Raw genomic sequence first — 19,193 nt, 5'->3', positions numbered from 1 at the left:
AGTCTCTGGAGCTCCCCCTTCTGGCCGGAGGTGATAGTGCAGTTTTGCTATCTTAGTACTTGTATTTAGTGTCAGTAACTATTTTTGTGGCAAATACCCCTAGGGGTGCCACATTCCCCCTTAGTTAAGAACAGTACTCCGGGACTGTTGGACGATAACATTTTGAAATAACAATTAATATGTACAGAGTCTTAAAAATGAAAAGTTACAAAAACCACTCAAGGAAACAAAATTAGAGTTCTGTAAAAAGTCACTTCAAATAGCGTCCATTAATACAGTTCTATCCTTGAAGGTACTAGGAAAGGCACTGCACTTTGTGTTCAGGAATTTAGTTCCATTTTTCCAACAGAGTTGTCAATATAAAGTCTAAAGAAAGTTCAAAAAGAGCAAAAAGCAAAGTTCAAAAAGCAGTCTTTCCGGAGCTTTGAGTTAGTGCCTCTGGGCTGATAAAAAGTTCAAGAATATGCAAGAAGTTCATACAGACAAGTCTCTGTAGGTACTGGGCTTAAACGTTGCAGAATGATAACAATGACTATAGTTTTATAGTTGGTAATCCGCATACCTGGCCGGTAATTGACCCTGGGTACTACGCTGTGATCTACGTAATAGCGGTGTCTCTTCATGTGGTGTACTACTGTTTACTGCGGATGTAGTATCTGCCCGCTCTGCTAAAGATAATTCCACGACTATGGAGTTGGCAAGTCCACCGTGAATGGGATTACTCTGATCAGGAATCTGTTCTTCTTGGCCTGGAACCTCCCGTAGTACGGGGTCAGCCTCTTCCTGTCTTGGGACTTCTGGTATTGGGTTCGGTGTTGGGTAAAAGGCCACCATGGGAACCACTACTGCACCATGGTATGTTAGTAGGGTTTTGGGAAAGTCTCCTATACAGGTGTGATACATTTCCTCTACTTTTTCCTTTACTGGTTGGACCTGCATGGGTTGAATAACTTCTGGTTCTGGCTGGACAACTTCTGGCTCCTTCAATGCTTCCGGACATAATTTAAGATTGTCTCTTGACACTAGTACAGATGTTAAGCCTCCGTTTTTGCTAATGAGACACATTTTAGGATTATCCATTCTTGTTGGTAAAACTGTGTAGGGTACGGCTTCCCACTGATTGTCTAGTTTATTGGTTCGACGATTTCTCTTGAGCACTTGGTCACCCGGTCTTAATGGGGTCGCTAGAGCATTCTGGTTGAAAGTTCGCTCTTGTCTTTCTCTAGTTTGCTGAAGGTTTCTTTCCACACTCTCTTGCACTTGGCGATACTGCTTTTGCCGTATGATATCCCAATTGGAGTCTTGAACTTCTGCGTCTGGTTTCAGAATTCCCATTTCTAGATCGATTGGTAATTGGCCGGGTCTTGCACGCATAAGGTAAGCTGGGGTGCAGTTGGTGGAGCTCACCGGAACATGATTATACAGATCCACCAAGTCAGGCAATTTCTCTGGCCATTGATTCCTTTCTGTCTCAGGTAAAGTCTTTAGTAGGTCTATTACAATATGGTTCATCTTCTCGCATAAGCCGTTTGTTTGTGGATGATAGGCCGTCGTCCGGATCTTTTTGCAACCATACATATTACAGAATTCTCTGAAGATCTCTGATTCAAAGGCTGTACCTTGGTCGGTGAGAACCTGTTCCGGATATCCATGGGGTCTACAAAAGTACGTTTGGAACGCTTTGGCTGCTGTTTTTGCTGTCAACTTCACATGGTCCATGGCTACAAGTTCAAGTGGTTGTTTGGTGATTATGGGCTGCAGTGGTGCTCTTTGGTTCTTTTGATCGTTTCTTCTGAGGTTGCACGGGCCACAATTCTGCACCACTGTTCGATTGATTTTCTCATCCCGACCCAATAAAATCTTTCTCTTAGAAGTACTTCTAACTTTTTCCAACCGAAGTGACCAGCACCATTATGGTAAGCTTCGAGGACCATCTTGACATCTTGTTTAGGCACGATAATCTGCCAAACCAATTCATGTGTTTTCGGATTGGTGTACCTTCTACAGAGCTTCCCTTGATACAGGAACATTTTGCCTCTCTCTTTCCAGAGTTGATGCGTCTCTTCTGGGGCATCCTCATCGGGATATGCACTTTGCTCAGTTAACAGTTCCTTCACCAACTTCACAGCTGGATTGCTGTCTTGGGTGTCAGCCCATCTATGGTGTGCTAACGGATTAAAATTCACCTCTTGTTGTTTCTGATAGGTACTCGACTGATGATGTTTTGCCTTGGGATGATGGAAGGCTGGTAGTTCAATTTCTTCAAGCTCCCCCGTTTCTTCTTCTACATCTCTCAAGTGTGGCATCCGGGATAGGGCATCGGCATTTCCATTCTTGCGACCTGCTCGATACTTGATCTTGAAGTTGTAATTAGATAACCGGGCTATCCATCGCTGTTCTAACGCATCTAATTTGGCTGTGTCCAGGTGGGTCAACGGATTGTTGTCAGTATAGACAATAAATTCTGCAGCGGCCAGATAGTGTTTGAAATGTTCAGTCACAGCCCAAACTACTGCCAGTAGTTCCAATTTGAAGGAGCTATAATTTTCTGGATTTCTTTCAGTAGGCCGGAGCTTTCTACTTGCAAAGGCGATGACTTTCTCCCGACCTTCTTGCTTTTGTGACAGCACCGCTCCTAGTCCCACATTACTGGCATCGGTGTAGAGGATGAAAGGTTGATGGTAATCTGGGTATGCCAGAACCTCTTCTCCGGTTAGTGCCTTCTTTAGTTGTTCAAAGGAGTCTTCCCTTTCGTCATTCCACTGAAAAGGAGGGTTTCGGTTTGAAGGTTTCTTCGTCTGCCCTACCAAGGCGTCTTGCAAGGGTGCTGCCAACTTGGTAAATCCTTTTATAAATCTGCGATAGTAACCCACCAATCCCAGGAATTGCCTCACTTCTTTTGTGTTGGTAGGTCTTGGCCAATCCCTTATGGCGCTTATTTTCTCGGGATCCGGTGCTACTCCCTCCGAACTCACGATGTGTCCCAGGTACTGTACCTTTGGCTTGAGAAGGTGACATTTGGATGGCTTGATTTTCATGCCATACCTGGATAAGGCTTCGAACACTTCTGCCAGGTCTTTTAAGTGTTGTTCGTAAGTCTTTGAGTAGACGATCACATCATCTAGGTACAGGAGGACGGTCTCGAAGTTCTTGTGTCCGAGGCAGCATTCCATCAGCCGCTGGAAGGTACCGGATGCGTTGCAGAGTCCGAATGGCATGCGATTAAATTCACATAGACCCATTGGTGTGGTGAATGCCGTCTTTTCCTTATCTCTCTCAGCCACAGGGACTTGCCAATACCCGCTTGTTAAGTCTAAGGTGGAAAAATAATTAGCAGATTTCAAAGCAGTCAAGGACTCTTCTATCCTAGGCAAGGGGTAGGCGTCTTTATGGGTGATGTTATTAATCTGCCGGTAGTCTACGCACATTCTCATGGTTCCGTCCTTTTTTTTGACAATCACTAGAGGGGCCGCCCAGGGGCTACAGCTATCTCTTATTACCCCGGCCTGTTTCATCTCCCTCAGCATATCTTTTGCACATTGATAGTGAGCGGGCGGTATGGGTCTATATCTTTCTTTTATTGGGGGATGGTCACAGGTGGGGATTGTGTGTTCTACCCCTTCTATCCGTCCGAAGTCCAATGGGTGTTTACTGAAGACTTGTTCATATTCCGTCACTAGCCTATACACCCCTTGTTTTTGATGGGTAGGTGTTGAATTTATGCCCACGTGTAGCTGTTGGCACCAATCCTCCAATTCTCCATCTGAGCCGTTGACTTCCACCTGACAGGTTGGTTCTAAGGGCTCAATGGTTGTGATGGCATTGTTGTCAAAAGTATATAGCTTTGCCACTGTAGCATACCTTGGCAAAGTGACCTCTTCCTCTCCACAGTTCAAAAGTCGTACCGGCACTCGTCCCCGGTGTACCTCGACTACCCCTCGTGCTGTGAGTATAGTGGGCCTGCTGTCGGTGTACACTGGTTCTATTAAGGCTTGATAATCTCGTCCCTTAGTACCAATGGCTGCTCTACACCATACCAGCATTTCTGTTTTTGGTGGGATTACAATAGACGTTGGATCACTTACCCTCACACTGCCGATTTCTCCACCTGCAACTTCTACCTGTTGCCTTAATATCAATACTTTTATTTCCCTCCGGAGAACTCTCTGCTGGTAGGATTGGGCAGTTTCAGCAATTTGCTGTAAGACAGAAATAACTTCAGCAAAGCAGTTCTCTAACACATTCATTCCTATCAATACAGTTGGTTCACAGTTCCGCCGGTCAACATCAACAACAATTATACCCTGTTTCTTCAATTCTACTTTACCAATCTTTATGGTCATCTCGCTGAATCCTAGTTTCGGTACCAACTTACCATTACTGGCCCATATATCTAGTTCAACATCAGAGGGCCCTTTATCAATATCTGCATCAGCCCAGTACCTCTTATAAAGGATATACGGTATAGATGAAATCTGGGAACCTGTGTCCAGCAAAGCGTTGAGGGGCATTCCGTCCAGCATGATAGGGATAATGGGTCGTCCTCCGATGTACCTGTCGTGCCAGGGTGTTGGGCCTTGAAAATTCATTCCTGTGAAGCGGCCCGCATTCCCAGGGGATTCCCATTTAAATCACAATCTCGTGCAAAGTGGCCTGGCTGTTGGCAACGGCGGCAAATGGGCTGTCCATCCGGTTGGTAGCGGTCGCGGGGTCGTCCTCTCCATGTCGGGTATCTCCGGGGTCTCATCCATGGAACATCCTCTCTACGGTTTGCCAACTCCATCTTGGGTCCTCTCATCTCCTGCATGGTTTTAGCCATTGAAGCAACAACATCAGTTAAAGAGTCAAGCTTTTGTTGAAGAGCCTCATTAGTACTGTGCCCCAGGGGCTTAGCAATGGCCCCGGACATAGCTGATGTCACTGGCACTCCCTGTTGTTGAGGTGCCTCTGCCATGGGTTCTGCAGGATCCTGATCCCGAGGTGCCTCTGCCAGCTGGAGACGTATAGCGCTCTCTTTTAATTGGGCAACTGTCAATTCATGGTTCTTAAAAACAAGCATGCTCACATGCCCCCGGTGAGAAGGGGTGTAGAGTCCCTCAATAAATTGATCTCTTAGCAGTTTATCCGCTCCGGTGTTAAAAATGGGTTCAGCCAGTGTAAGTGATTTAAGGGCTTCCTGCAGGTTTAAGGCAAAGTCTCTCACGCCCTCATTAGCTTTTTGTTTGCAATTAAAGAATCGTACCTTAGCTTTGCTGCTGGCAGTGGTTTCAAATCTAGCTTTTAATCCAGCAAATATGCGTTCAACAGTGCCTTTTAGATCAGCTGCCCATGCTGTGACTTCTCGCTTAGCATGGCCACTTAACTGCATCATCAGGAGACTAACACGCTGAACTTCACCCACGGGGAACATGTCAAAATGGGCCAGCATCTTTTCTCTGAAATCGTCAAGGGTATTAGGCTCACCTTCATACATTGGAAGCCACGGGCCACCCGGGGTATATGGCATCAGCACCGGCATGATGGGCGCCACTCCTTGCACCGCTGCGCTACTGGACTCTCTATCGACACTCTGTCTTTCAGCTGCATTAGCGTCGCCGGGTGCTGCGGCGTCTCCGTGCTGCGACATACTGTGCCCCCTTAGTTAATCCGGACCCTTCCGGTCCTCCGCTTCCGTCGGGATAGTGTAGATTCGTTCCGCTGTGCAGCAGCATCGATTTTCCCCTTGCTCTGACGTCAGAGCGCTCAGCTTGGTGCCGCCCACAATGACACGCCCCCTGCTGCTCCCGCCCGCCACGCGCTCTGTAATGGCGGATTCTGAAGTTTTTCAGTCAGACTGAGGCTCAGGTAATGGCGTAGCTCAATTAACAGTCTCGTGCCTAACGGTTATGAGGTGATGGCGGCCATCTTTACTCCATTATAACCAATGGGGAAAAGTCACTTTCAATAGTTTTTAATGGGAAATGGAATTTTCTTTAATAAAGTCAATTTTCAAGATTTTTCATCCAAGTTTTCACAGTTTTGGGCTCCAATCACGGCACACAATACCCGGTATACGGGCTGGCTGGATCCTGTTCGTGACGCCAATTGTGACGCCCAGGAGACCGGGGTACCCAGCACCGGACCAATGGGGTCTGTCTCTTGACGGAGATGTCACGGGTGGCTTGACCCGGTGCTGTGGCCTCAGGCAATGCACAGTGTAAGGGGTATCATGAGGGAACAGGCACTTACTTGATCAGCAGCAGGTTCTCTCAGCGGTGATGATCCTGATCCTGGATAGATAGCTATTGTCCAAATGAAAGTCTGAGGCACTGAAACGTTTAACCAGTTTACTTCAACATAAAGGGATTTACAACCAGTCCTGTCACCGGAGTCTGTATGGGAACTCTGAGTTACTTTGACCCTGCCGGGGTCTTCACCTCTTATTGTACGCAGTTTCTGTGTGGCCCTGCTGCTGTATGTGAACTGGCTGCCGGCCCAATCTGTCCCCTCCGGGTCCTGGTTCGACGGGCAACCCGAGTCCTTTTATCTGCTTACCCCCTTCAGGAGTACCGCTGAACTCTGTGTCTGTTGCTGCGTCCGGCCCTAGTGAAGCTGATATCACCTCACGTTTTTCCGGTTGCTGTATTATATATAATGAATACAGCCACGGATCCGGTATCCGTCTTTGCGCCTGTCCTGGGTAGTGATTAATGCTACCCGGTTCTCACAATGTCCTTTTTCTCCGTCCCTTTTCTCCTCAGGCAGGTGATTTGGGCCTGGAAGCCGTCATAGGGCTGTTAGAAATTCAGCTGTATGACCTCTCACTTTCAGTTCCTTAGCCCAACTGCCAGTTCTTCTCTCAGACCAGAATGGATCAAGGGGAGTCTCTGGAGCTCCCCCTTCTGGCCGGAGGTGGTAGTGCAGTTTTGCTATCTTAGTACTTGTATTTAGTGTCAGTAACTATTTTTGTGGCAAATACCCCTAGGGGTGCCACATACAAATATAAAAAAAATAAAGAGTCAAATAAACCTCCACTTCCTCATTAAAAATAAAGAAATAAAGTAAAAAAAAGATTGATCAAAATACAAAATTAATTATCCAGATCAGTAAATGATGTAATGAGAAAAAAAATCAGAACTGCATACATTTTTATCATTTTTTTGTCTGTCACGGCACTGAAAAATAATACAATAAGAAGTGACCAAAACATTGTAGCTGCCCCAAAATGGGATAAGAAAAACTTCAACTCAAGGTGCTAAAAAGTCCCAAACTTAAAGGATTTTGGAATCAGTACATCGTGCCACCCCTGTGTGGCACCAATCTCTCGCTGGCCGCAGATTGGAGGTAGCCTGCAGTCTCTTGGTATAAGTGGCAGAGCTGGAAACCAATGGCTCTGATGCCAATCCCAAAAGCTTCCAAATTGGCTGAATATTATAGTTACAACTTCTGTTCTATCTGTCAAAGCATTCTTCTTCTTGTACTGTACATAAAATCTGGATGTTTTTTTCTTTTTGTTTCATCAAAGGCATTTATGTAATGAAAACATTCTTGGCCCAAAGCTTATAAAACCGAGCAATAAATCACAGAGCTTAATGAAAGCTATCAAACAGGAAACAGAACCGAAATGAGATTTTTGGAGCTGTGACAGTAGTAAAATGCTTTGATACTACAATAAGCACAACTACAGGCACTAGTACTTAGCAGTGTCTACTTTTTGCCCTTGACACTGGAGAGACATGTTCTATATGAATAATGTCCATTAATAAAAAAAAAGGGAGATATCTCTTAGGCCTCCTTCACACGTACGTTTATTAAGTCCATGTGCGGTCCGTTTTTTAAGGACTGCAAATACGAAAACACGCACACCCATTTTGTTCAATGGTGGTGCCATATGTCAGGTTCTCACATGGACCATATGGAGACATATCTTTTTTTTCCGGTACCATGGACGAAATGTGTGCCGCACACGTGCACACTGATGACATATGGATGACATTAAATGCTCCAGCGGCTAGGAAAAGCATTACATTTAGTGCTGTTCCCAGGCGTGGGGGGCTGAATACAACTCTCATCATCCTTGCCTGGCACCCTGTGATCAGTGAGACCAGGGGATGCTGATGAGAGTTGTAGTCAGCACCCACCATCTGTTAAATAGTTACCTAATTACTTAGGTTGAAAAAAGACCTAGGTCCATCAAGTTCAACCTTTCTCCACAAATTGTAAATGTTGCCAATAAATTAACTAAAACTCACAAAAGGTGTATTGTTGAAATCATCCAGACCTTTTTTAAGAGATGTGTCGGCCATTACTACCTCTTGTGGTCGGCATTCCACAGTCTGACTGCTCTAGATGTAAAGAACCCTTTCCATTTAGCTGCTGGAATCACCTTTCCTCTACTCGTAATGAGTGCCCCCTGGTCCTTAGAATGGTTTTGGAAGGAATAAAGGTACCTTCACACTAGACGATATCGCTAGCGATCCGTGACGTTGCAGCGTCCTGGCTAGCGATATCGTCCAGTGTGACAGGCAGCAGCGATCAGGATCCTGCTGTGATGTCGCTGGTCGGGGCTAGAAGGCCAGAACTTTATTTGGTCGCTGGCTCTCCCGCTGACATCGCTGAATCGGCGTGTGTGACGCCGATTCAGCGATGTCTTCGCTAGTAACCAGGGTAAACATTGGGTTACTAAGCGCAGGGCCGTGCTTAGTAACCCGATGTTTACCCTGGTTACCATCCTAAAAGTTAAAAAAACAAGCACTTCATACTTACCTACCGCTGTCTGTCCTCGGCGCTCTGCTTCTCTGCTCTGGCTGTGAGCGCCGGGCAGCCGGAAAGCAGAGAGGTGACGTCACCGCTCTGCTTTCCGGCCGCTGTGCTCACAGCCAGTACAGGAAAGCACAGCGCTGGAGGACAGACAGCGGAAGGTAAGTATGTAGCGTTTGTTTTTTTAACTTTTAGGATGGTAACCAGGGTAAACATCGGGTTACTAAGCGCGGCCCTGCGCTTAGCAACCCGATGTTTACCCTGGTTACCGGCATCGTTGGTCGCTGGAGAGCGGTCTGTGTGACAGCTCTCCAGCGACCAAACAGCGACGCTGCAGCGATCCGGATCGTTGTCTGGATCGCTGCAGCGTTGTTTAGTGTGAAGGTACCTTAAGTCATGTGCCGACCTCTGTACTGACCACACATATGTTTATACATGTAAATGAGATTTCCTACGAGGCGTCTTTTTTTCTAAGCTAAACAAGCCCAACTTTTCCAACCTCTCATCATATGAGATGCCTTCCATCCCTTGTAATAATCTTGTCTGTGATTAGCAAGCATGAAATAAATAAATACATTTTAAAAACAGCATGGGGTCCCCCTTATCTTTAACCCCTTCATGACCGGGGGATTTTTCGTTTTTCCGTGTTCGTTTTTCGCTCCCCTCCTTCCCAGAGCCATAACTTTTTTATTTTTCTGTCAATTTGGCCATGTGAGGGCTTATTTTTTGCGGGACGAGTTGTACTTTTGAACGACATCATTGGTTTTAGCATGTCGTGTACTAGAAAACGGGAAAAAAATTCCAAGTGCGGTGAAATTGCAAAAAAAGTGCAATCCCACATTGGTTTTTTGTTTGGCTTTTTGCTAGGTTCACTAAATGCTAAAACTGACCTGCCATTATGATTCTCCAGGTCATTACAAGTTCATAGACACCAAACATGACTAGGTTATTTTTTATCTAAGTGGTGAAAAAAAATTCCAAACTTTGCTAAAAAAAAAATAAAAAATTGCGCCATTTTCCGATACTCGTAGCGTCTCCATTTTTCATCATCTGGGGTCGGTTGAGGGCTTATTTTTTGCGTGCCGAGATGACGTTTTTAATGATAGCATTTCGGTGCAGATACGTTCTTTTGGTCGCCCGTTATTGCATTTTAATGCAATGTCGCGGCGACCAAAAAAACGTAATTCTGGCGTTTCGAATTTTTTTCCCGCTACGCTGTTTAGCGATCAGGTTAATACTTTTTTTTAATTGATAGATCGGGCGATTCTGAGCGCGGCGATACCAAATATGCGTAGATTTGATATTTTTTTTATTGATTTATTTTGATTGGGGCGAAAGGGGGGTGATTTAAACTTTTATGTTTTTTTTATTTTTTTCACATTTTTTTAAACTTTTTTTTTTTACTTTTGCCATGCTTCAATAGCCTCCATGGGAGGCTAGAAGCAGGCACAGCACGATTGGCTCTGCTACATAGCAGCGATCTGCTGATCGCTGCTATGTAGCAGAAATGGAGTTGTGCTGTGAGCGCCGACCACAGGGTGGCGCTCACAGCGACGGGCAATCAGTAACCATAGAGGTCTCAAGGACCTCTATGGTTACCATTCACAAGCATCGCCGACCCCCGATCATGTGACGGGGGTCGGTGATGACGTCATTTCCGGCCGCCCGGCCGGAAGCGGTAGTTAAATGCCGCTGTCTGCGTTTGACAGCGGCATTTAACTAGTTAATAGGTGCGGGCAGATCGCGATTCTGCCCGCGCCTATTACAGGCACATGTCAGCTGTTCAAAACAGCTGACATGTCCCAGCTTTGGTGCGGGCTCACCGCGGAGCCCTGCATCAAAGCAGGGGAGCCGGCATCGGACGGTATAGTACGTCCGATGCCGGTAAGGGGTTAATAACTAGCTGAGGGAAACAAGGAGCTGAGGGCTGGTATTATTTTTCTGGAAAGGGGCCAATATCCAAATAGGTTCCCATCCTATTAATATCAGCTCACAGCTGTCTATGAAGCCTTTACTGGTTATTAAAAAGGGGGACTCCAACAAAAAATGATGTGTGGTCAACTCGATTTTTAATAACCGGCAAAGGCTAAGCAGACAACTGCATGCTGATTTTAATAGACTAGGAAGGGGCTATGGATATTGTCCTACTTCCAGACTTACAGTATAACACCAACCCTTAACCGCTCCAGAAATGGAGCATCCATTAGATGCGCCAATTCTGTTGGTTAACCTCGGCTCTTCCCACTTGCCCGTCCTGGTGCGTTGGCAAGTTGGGTAATGGTTTTGAGGTGGATGTCAGCTGTGAAATGTTATGACATCAAGCCCAGGGTTAAGTAATGGAGAGGCGTCTATAAGACACCCCCATTACTAATTCCGTAGTTAAAAGTAATAAACACATGCACATGTGTGACCTGCGAAAACCTTACTGATGTCACCTCTCACAGCGTGAGAACTTTCTCATGCTGCGAGCGGTGACATAAGTAAGATTACCGCAGTTCACAGGTTGGGTCACACAGAGGTTACCGTGAGAATCACTGCCTGTGACCTGCGGTAACTTTAATTATGTCACCGCTCATCACTTCAGCCACATTCTCACACTACTATCAGTGTGCTCATGCAGGCGTACTGAGCCATCACAATACTGATGTCACCGTTCAGCATAGTCTTTGGATGTAGCAGAATGGGGGATCATTGCTGGACCTCCTTATTATGGATTTATGATAGACAGGTAAAAATAACTTTTAATTTTATGGTATTAAATGGGTAAAAATGTTAATTGTCGGGGAGCGATTTTTACAATTAAAGGACTTTTCTATATGTGTGTTTAATACTTTTGACTATGAGGTTAGTAATGGGGTGTCTGACTGACATCTTTCCATTGCTAGCACCTAACTGTTCACTAGAGCCTCCGATGGTGAGATTAGACTTGGCTCCCGATGAACTCCAGGTGCCACTCCAGGACAGACAAAAGGACGCGCAGCAGCTGGACCCAGAGGACATACTGGATGGAGCAGCAGGAAGAGTTTGTATTAGTATGCAGCAGACAGAGTTTGCATCAGAGTGCAGCAGACAGAGTTTGCAAGTTTGCTCCAGAGTGCAGCAGACAGAGTTTGCACCAGAGTGCAGCAGGTAGAGTTTGCACCAGATTGCAGCAGACAGAGTTTGCACCAGAGTGCAGCAGGTAGAGTGTGCACCAGAGTGCAGCAGACAGAGTTTGCACCAGATTGCAGCAGACAGAGTTTGCACCAGACTGCAGCAGGTAGAGTTTGTATCAGAGTGCAGCAGGCAGGATCTGCATTTGAGTGCAGCAGGCAGGATTTGCACCAGAGTGCAGCAGGCAGGATATGCACCAGAGTGCAACAGGCACTGATCTGGAACCTTACACAACATAGACTGCAAAACAGGAAGGTTGCTCAGGCACCTCCCCATTGGGGAGGAAGCAATATATACATAATGCCTCTCAGCCATTGGCTGGGGGAAGAAATAGCAAGTGCCCTTTAAGAGGGCGAGAGCGCGCACATCCCGTAAGGACATGGCTGGAAGCTCTGCTGGGGGCATGCAGAATATTAGGAAGAGGGGAACCGACCGCAGCGCGGGTGAGTGAAGTGACACGCCGGAGACCCTGCCTGTTAGAGCTGGGATCCGGCGTGGTGCTAACACATTGGATCTATTTTATAAAATGCCAGCAATTAAATAATATCTCTTTTATAAAGTCTTACATATTTGTCACATATTCTATATCTTTTCAGAGCTGATTATCTATATTTGAAGAATATAATATAACGGCACTTTGATGTAGAACCAAAAAGGAGGTAGTTACTAGACAGGTAATCTGCCCAAAGATCTAAAGTAATATCTGTAGCATAGTTACATAGTTATTAAGGTTGAAGGAAGACTATATGTCCATCTAGTTCAACCCATAGCCTAACCTAACATGCCCTAACATGTTGATCCAGAGGAAGGCAAAAAAAACCCATGTGGCAAAGAGTAAGCTCCACATTGGGGAAAAAAATTCCTTCCCGACTCCACATACGGCAATCAGACTAGTTCCCTGGATCAACACCCTAACAAGGAATCTAGTGAATATACCCTGTAACATTATACTTTTCCAGAAATGTATCCAGTCCCCTCTTAAATTTAAGTAATGAATCACTCATTACAACATCATACGGCAGAGAGTTCCATAGTCTCACTGCTCTTACAGTAAAGAATCCGCGTCTGTTATTATGCTTAAACTTTTTTTCCTCCAAACGCAGAGGATGCCCCCTTGTCCCTGTTTCAGGTCTATGATTAAAAAGATCATCAGAAAGGTCTTTGTACTGTCCCCTCATATATTTATACATTAACATAAGATCACAGAATTAAATATGTAGCAGATTAAACATTCCACCCTCTGCCCCTCAACATCGTCATTTCAGTCTCTCACTCATGAGTTTTTCTATCTGTGACAGGCGAAGTACTGCAACCTTGTGTTTGACCCTGTGTCAGAGCTGTTGTCAACAGGATCTTCTTCAGAAAGAGATTTTGTCCGAAATTCCTGCCAGGTCAGCACCGGTAAGAAAAAAAATCTCAAAGGTAAATTTTGTTCTGCTTATTTTTTACTCACTAAGAAAATTTTAATTTTTTTTGTGTGCAAATTACCAGAAAAATCAGAAAAGCAAATGTTTTTCTTCATTTTATTGAAAAGAACCAAATTGGGTAACTTAGCAATGGTACAGGGAATGAGATTCTGGAAAAATTACTCAAAAATTATGAATTGATATTCCCATTTTAAAAAGTGAGGGCATATTACATTATGATTGGTCGGCCTGCGATTTCTGAGACCCTGAACATCCTGAAAATGAAAATGATGGGGCTGCTACTAGTATAATAATGGCCACCAGGTCTTCAGTGAATAGCAAGTGGATTGGACGGGCTGTAGTGACTGGATCTGACATCTGGGCCCGCAACGGTAACCTGCTGATGCCATATCCTACCCGTATGCATCATTTTTGGAATATCCCTTTAAACAAACACTTTTAGGACTTGAGTCGTAGCATGGCCCCGGAAACCACAGAGGTTCTGGACTAGTCCTCTCTGGTTGTGGCCCCACTATTCAAAGTATATTTTCTCTGAAACGCGGGAACATTTCAGAGGATACTATACCTGCCTGCAGTCATGCAGCCAGACAGAAATTCATGCTGCCCAAACCACGGGCAGAATTCTTTCTACACTGTGGCAACAAGTGGCTGAAAGTAAACTAACCACATGGCCAATACAGTACATATCATATTGCCAGACAAAAAAGATGCATCACATAAGCATTTAATTCTAAATGTTCCAAGTTATTTCATGTCCTAATTGGTTTTCATCAATCTAAAATAATTTAATAACTCCAGAATGTGGCACATGATTGATCAGGTGACATAACAACAATAATTATTATAATAAGATTTAAGAGACATAAATTCTTCGGTAGCTGAAAGGAGCTGTTTGGTTTAAAACGTAAGAGGTTATTCCAAAATTCATAATGGGGTCTTATAACAATGTACACATATCTTTATTTGTGCCAATATAACTCATTTTTTGCTTTAATTATTGTATTGTTAACATTGTTACTTATGACTTTTGTGTTTGAAACTGTTAAACTGTAAAGCGCTGCGGAATATGTTGGCGCTATATAAATAAAGATTATTATTATTATTATTTTTAAAGAAGCTCTCCCATCAAAGTTTTATCCTCTTAATAAATTGTAATCATCATATTATATAGCACTGTGTACTTGTAACAGGGTGGACAATGAGTCCTGTTCCCCCTAGAAGATGTCCAGGCAAGATGCCAATAGTTATTGTTGTGTGAAATATAGTTTCTTGTGGTAACAAGTGTTAATTTCTCTGTGGGCTGCAGTACTAACTAGCAGCCACAAGATGTCATCGTCGTCCTTTTTACTCTTGTGCGGAATGGGGTGAAAGGTTAAGTTTGCCCAGCAACAGTGAAACAGTGACAGTTATGTCAGATCAACTTTAGGGCAGGCCCGTACTGGGGATTGTGGGTTAGGGACAGGAAGAGGTGTTCTAGAGAGTTTACGTGGAGAAGGGAAATGAGGGTGCAGAGTTCTGGAGAGAAGCAGAACTGGTGTGGAGCTGAGAGGCACAAGGCAGCAAGAACCGTGAAGGAACTTTAGAAGCAACTGAGATCCAGTTCAGAGGGTGAAATCCATTAGTGAGTCCAGGAAGAAGTGAGTCCAGTGTTGGCCAGACGTGGGGTGGCCTTGTGAAGGAAGGGTGTTGCGCAGCTGAGGACACAGAAGAGGGAAGCAGCTCTAGGAGTGTCCATTAAGGGATCACAGTCTGCTATTTGGGTGCAAGGTTCACAGAGTAACTTATCGGCCCGTGTGTTCCTGTACCCGGAACATGGAGGTTTGTATTATTTGCTCTGCTTGTTTACCACATGTAAAGTGCTATCGCGCAAAACTGATAAGAGTGTACCTCTGTATGAGACAGAAGAAGGTGTGCAGTGTACTGCCTGCTGCCCCAAGTGCTTAAGAGTGTGCCAAGTAAAGAGTGCCTCGTTTTTAACCCCTTCCCGACCCATGACGCCACGTAGGCGTCATGAAAGTCGGTGCCAATCCGACCCATGACGCCTATGTGGCGTCATGGAAAGATCGCGTCCCTGCAGATCGGGTGAAAGGGTTAACTCCCATTTCACCCGATCTGCAGGGACAGGGGGAGTGGTAGTTTAGCCCAGGGGGGGTGGCTTCACCCCCCCCCCCCGTGGCTACGATCGCTCTGATTGGCTGTTGAAAGTGAAACTGCCAATCAGAGCGATTTGTAATATTTCACCTATTATAACGGGTGAAATATTACAATCCAGCCATGGCCGATGCTGCAATATCATCGGCCATGGCTGGAAACACTAATGTGCCCCCACCCCACCCCACCGATCGCCCCCCCAGCCCTCCGATCTGCCCGGTACACTGCCCCACTCCCCTCCGTCCTGTGCTCCGCTCCCCCCCGTGCTCTTGTCCGCTCACCCCCGTGCTCCAATCACCCCCCCGTGCTCCAATCACCCCCCCTGCACTCCGATCCACACCCCCCGTGCTCCGTTCCACCCCCCGTGCTCCGTTCCACCCCCCCGTGCTCCGTTCCACCCCCCGTGCTCCGTTCCACCCTCCTCGTGCTCCGTTCCACCCCTCCTGTGCTCCGATTCACCCCCCCATGCTCCGATCCCCCCCCCCCGTGCTCCCCCCCACCCCATCATACTTACCGATCCTGCCGGGGTCCGTCCGTCTTCTCCCCGGGCGCCGCCATCTTCCAAAATGGCCGGCCGGCAGATTCATTCCAAAGTGCATTTTGATCACTGAGATATAATCTATCTCAGTGATCAAAATAAAAAAATAATAAATTACCCCCCCCCCTTTGTCACCCCCATAGGTAGGGACAATAAAAAAATAAAGAATTTTTTTTTTCCCACTAATGTTAGAATAGGGTTAGGGGTAGGGTTAGGGTTAGGGGTAGGGTTAGGGGTAGGGTTAGGGCTAGGGTTAGGGGTAGGGTTAGGGCTAGGGGTAGGGTTAGGGGTAGGGTTAGGGGTAGGGCTAGGGTTAGGGCTAGGGTTAGGGGTAGGGTTAGGGGTAGGGTTAGGGGTAGGGGTAGGGTTAGGGCTAGGGTTAGGGTTTCGGTATGTGCACACGTATTCTGGTCCTCTGCGGATTTTTCCGCTGCGGATTTGATAAATCCGCAGTGCTAAACCGCTGCGGATTTATGGCGGATTTACCGCGTTTTTTCTGCGCATTTCACTGCAGTTTTACAACTGCGATTTTCTATTGGAGCAGTTGTAAAACCGCTTCGGAATCCGCACAAAGAAGTGACATGCTGCGGAATGTAAACCGCTGCGTTTCCGTGCAGTTTTTCCGCAGCATGTGTACAGCGATTTTTGTTTCCCATGGGTTTACATTGAACTGTAAACTCATGGGAAACTGCTGCGGATCCGCAGTGTTTTCCGCAGCGTGTGCACATACCTTTAGAATTAGGCTATGTGCCCACACTGCGGATTGGCCGCTGCAGATTCGCAGCAGTGTTCCATCAGGTTTACAGTACCATGTAAATCTATGGAAAACCAAATCCGCTGTGCCCATGGTGCGGAAAATACCGCGCTGAAACGCTGCGTTGTATTTTCCGCAGCATGTCAATTCTTTGTGCGGATTCCGCAGCGTTTTACACCTGTTCCTCAATAGGAATCCGCAGGTGAAATCCGCACAAAAAACACTGGAAATCCGCGGAAAATCCGCCGGTAAAACGCAGTGCCTTTTACCCGCGGATTTTTCAAAAATGATGCTGAAAAATCTCACACGAATCCGCAACGTGGGCACATAGCCTTAGGGTTAGGGTTGGAATTAGGGTTGTGGTTAGGTTTGTGATTAGGGTTATGGCTACAGTTGGGATTAGGGTTAGGGGTGTGGGGGGGTTAGTGTTGGAGGTAGAATTGAGGGGTTACCACTGTTTAGGCACATCAGGGGTCTCCAAACGCAACATGGCGCCACCATTGATTCCAGCCAATCTCGTATTCAAAAAGTCAAATGGTGCTCCCTCAATTCCGAGCCCCGACGTGTGCCCAAACAGTGGTTTACCCCCACATATGGGGTACCAGCATACTCAGGATAAACTGCGCAACAATTACTGGGGTCCAATTTATCCTGTTACCCTTGTGAAAATAAAAAAATGCTTGCTAAAACATCATTTTTGAGGAAAGAAAAATGATTTTTTATTTTCACGGCTCTGCGTTGTAAACGTCTGTGAAGCACTTGGGGGTTCAAAGTGCTCACCACATATTTAGATAAGTTCCTTGGGGGGTCTAGTTTCTAAAATGGGGTCACTTGTGGGGGGTTTCTACTGTTTAGGAACACCAGGGGCTCTGCAAACGCAACGTGACACCCGCAGACCATTCCATCAAATTCTGCATTTCAAAAGTCACTACTTCCCTTCTGAGCCCAGACGTGTGCCCAAACAGTGGTTTACCTCCACACATGGGGTATCAGCGTACTCAGGAGAAACTGGACAACAACTTTTGGGGTCCAATTTCTCCTGTAACCCTTGGGAAAATAAAAAATTCTGGGCTAAATAATTATTTTTGAGGAATGAAAACGTATTTATTATTTTCACGGTTCTGCATTCTAAACTTCTATGAAGCACTTGGGGGTTCAAAGTGCTCACCACACATCTAGATAAGTTCCTTTCGGGGTCTAGTTTCTAAAATGGGGTCACTTGTGGGGGGTTTCTGCTGTTTAGCCAAATCAGGGGCTCTGCAAACGCAACGTGACGCCCGCAGAGCATTCCATCAAAGTCTGCATTTCAAAACGTCACTACTTCAATTCCGAGCCCCGGCATGTGCCCAAACAGTAGTTTACCCCCACATATGGGGTATCACCGTACTCAGGAGAAACTGGACAACAACTTTTGGGGTCCAATTTCTCCTGTAACCCTTGGGAAAATAAAAAATTCTGGGCTAAATAATTATTTTTGAGGAATGAAAACGTATTTATTATTTTCACGGTTCTGCATTATAAACTTCTGGGAAGCACTTGGGGGTTCAAAGTGCTCACCACACATCTAGATAAGTTCCTTTCGGGGTCTAGTTTCCAAAATGGGGTCACTTGTGGGGGGTTTCTACTGTTAAGCCACATCAGGGGCTCTGCAAACACAACGTGACACCCACAGAGCATTCCATCAAAGTCTGCATTTCAAAACGTCACTACTTCACTTCCGAGCCCCGGCATGTGCCCAAACAGTGGTTTACCCCCACATATGGGGTATCAGCGTACTCAGGAGAAACTGGACAACAACTTTTGGGGTCAAATTTCTCCTGTTACCCTTGGGAAAATAAAAAATTGCAGGCTAAAAGATCATTTTTGAGAAAATAATTTTTTTTTTTTTTCATGGCTCTGCGTTATAAACTTCTGTGAAGCACTTGGGGGTTCAAAGTCCTCACCACACATCTAGATTAGTTCCTTTGGGGGTCTAGTTTCCAAAATGGGGTCATTTCTGGGGGATCTCCAATGTTTAGGCACACAGGGGCTCTCCAAACGTGACATGGTGTCCGCTAATGATTGGAGCTAATTTTCCATTTAAAAAGCCAAATGGCGTGCCTTCCCTTCCAAGCCCTGCCGTGCGCCTAAACAGTGGTTTACCCCCACATATGGGGTATCAGCGTACTCAGGACAAACTGGACAACAACATTTGGGGTCCAATTTCTCCTATTACCCTTGGCAAAATAGGAAATTCCAGGCTAAAAAATCATTTTTGAGGAAAGGAAAATTATTTTTTATTTTCATGGCTCTGCGTTATAAACTTCTGTGAAGCACCTGGGGGTTTAAAGTGCTCAATATGCATCTAAATAAGTTCCTTGGGGGGTCTAGTTTCCAAAATGGGGTCACTTGTGGGGGATCTCCAATGTTTAGGCACACAGGGGCTCTCCAA

At 45.7% G+C, this 19,193-nt stretch overlaps 1 protein-coding gene across 3 annotated transcripts in view; it reads left to right on the top strand.

Annotated features, from left to right (window-relative positions):
* MFRP (membrane frizzled-related protein) overlaps positions 1 to 19,193 on the top strand; it is a 104,811-nt gene that overhangs the window by 22,294 nt on the left and 63,324 nt on the right. The window contains exon 3 of one of the 3 annotated variants that reach the window (XM_069741235.1): positions 13,191 to 13,293. In XM_069741235.1, the coding sequence (XP_069597336.1) occupies positions 13,191 to 13,293 (103 nt within the window). Of the gene's footprint in view, positions 1 to 13,190; positions 13,315 to 14,779; positions 15,138 to 19,193 lie in introns of those variants that run through there. The other 2 variants (XM_069741234.1, XM_069741236.1) reach the window with 2 other exon arrangements.

This window comes from Ranitomeya imitator, chromosome 10, assembly GCF_032444005.1.
Source record: "Ranitomeya imitator isolate aRanImi1 chromosome 10, aRanImi1.pri, whole genome shotgun sequence".
In the NCBI taxonomy this organism is placed as follows: Eukaryota; Metazoa; Chordata; class Amphibia; order Anura; family Dendrobatidae; genus Ranitomeya; species Ranitomeya imitator.
The sequence above is the reverse complement of the archived record's forward strand: the minus strand, read 5'-3'. Positions and strand labels throughout refer to the sequence as shown.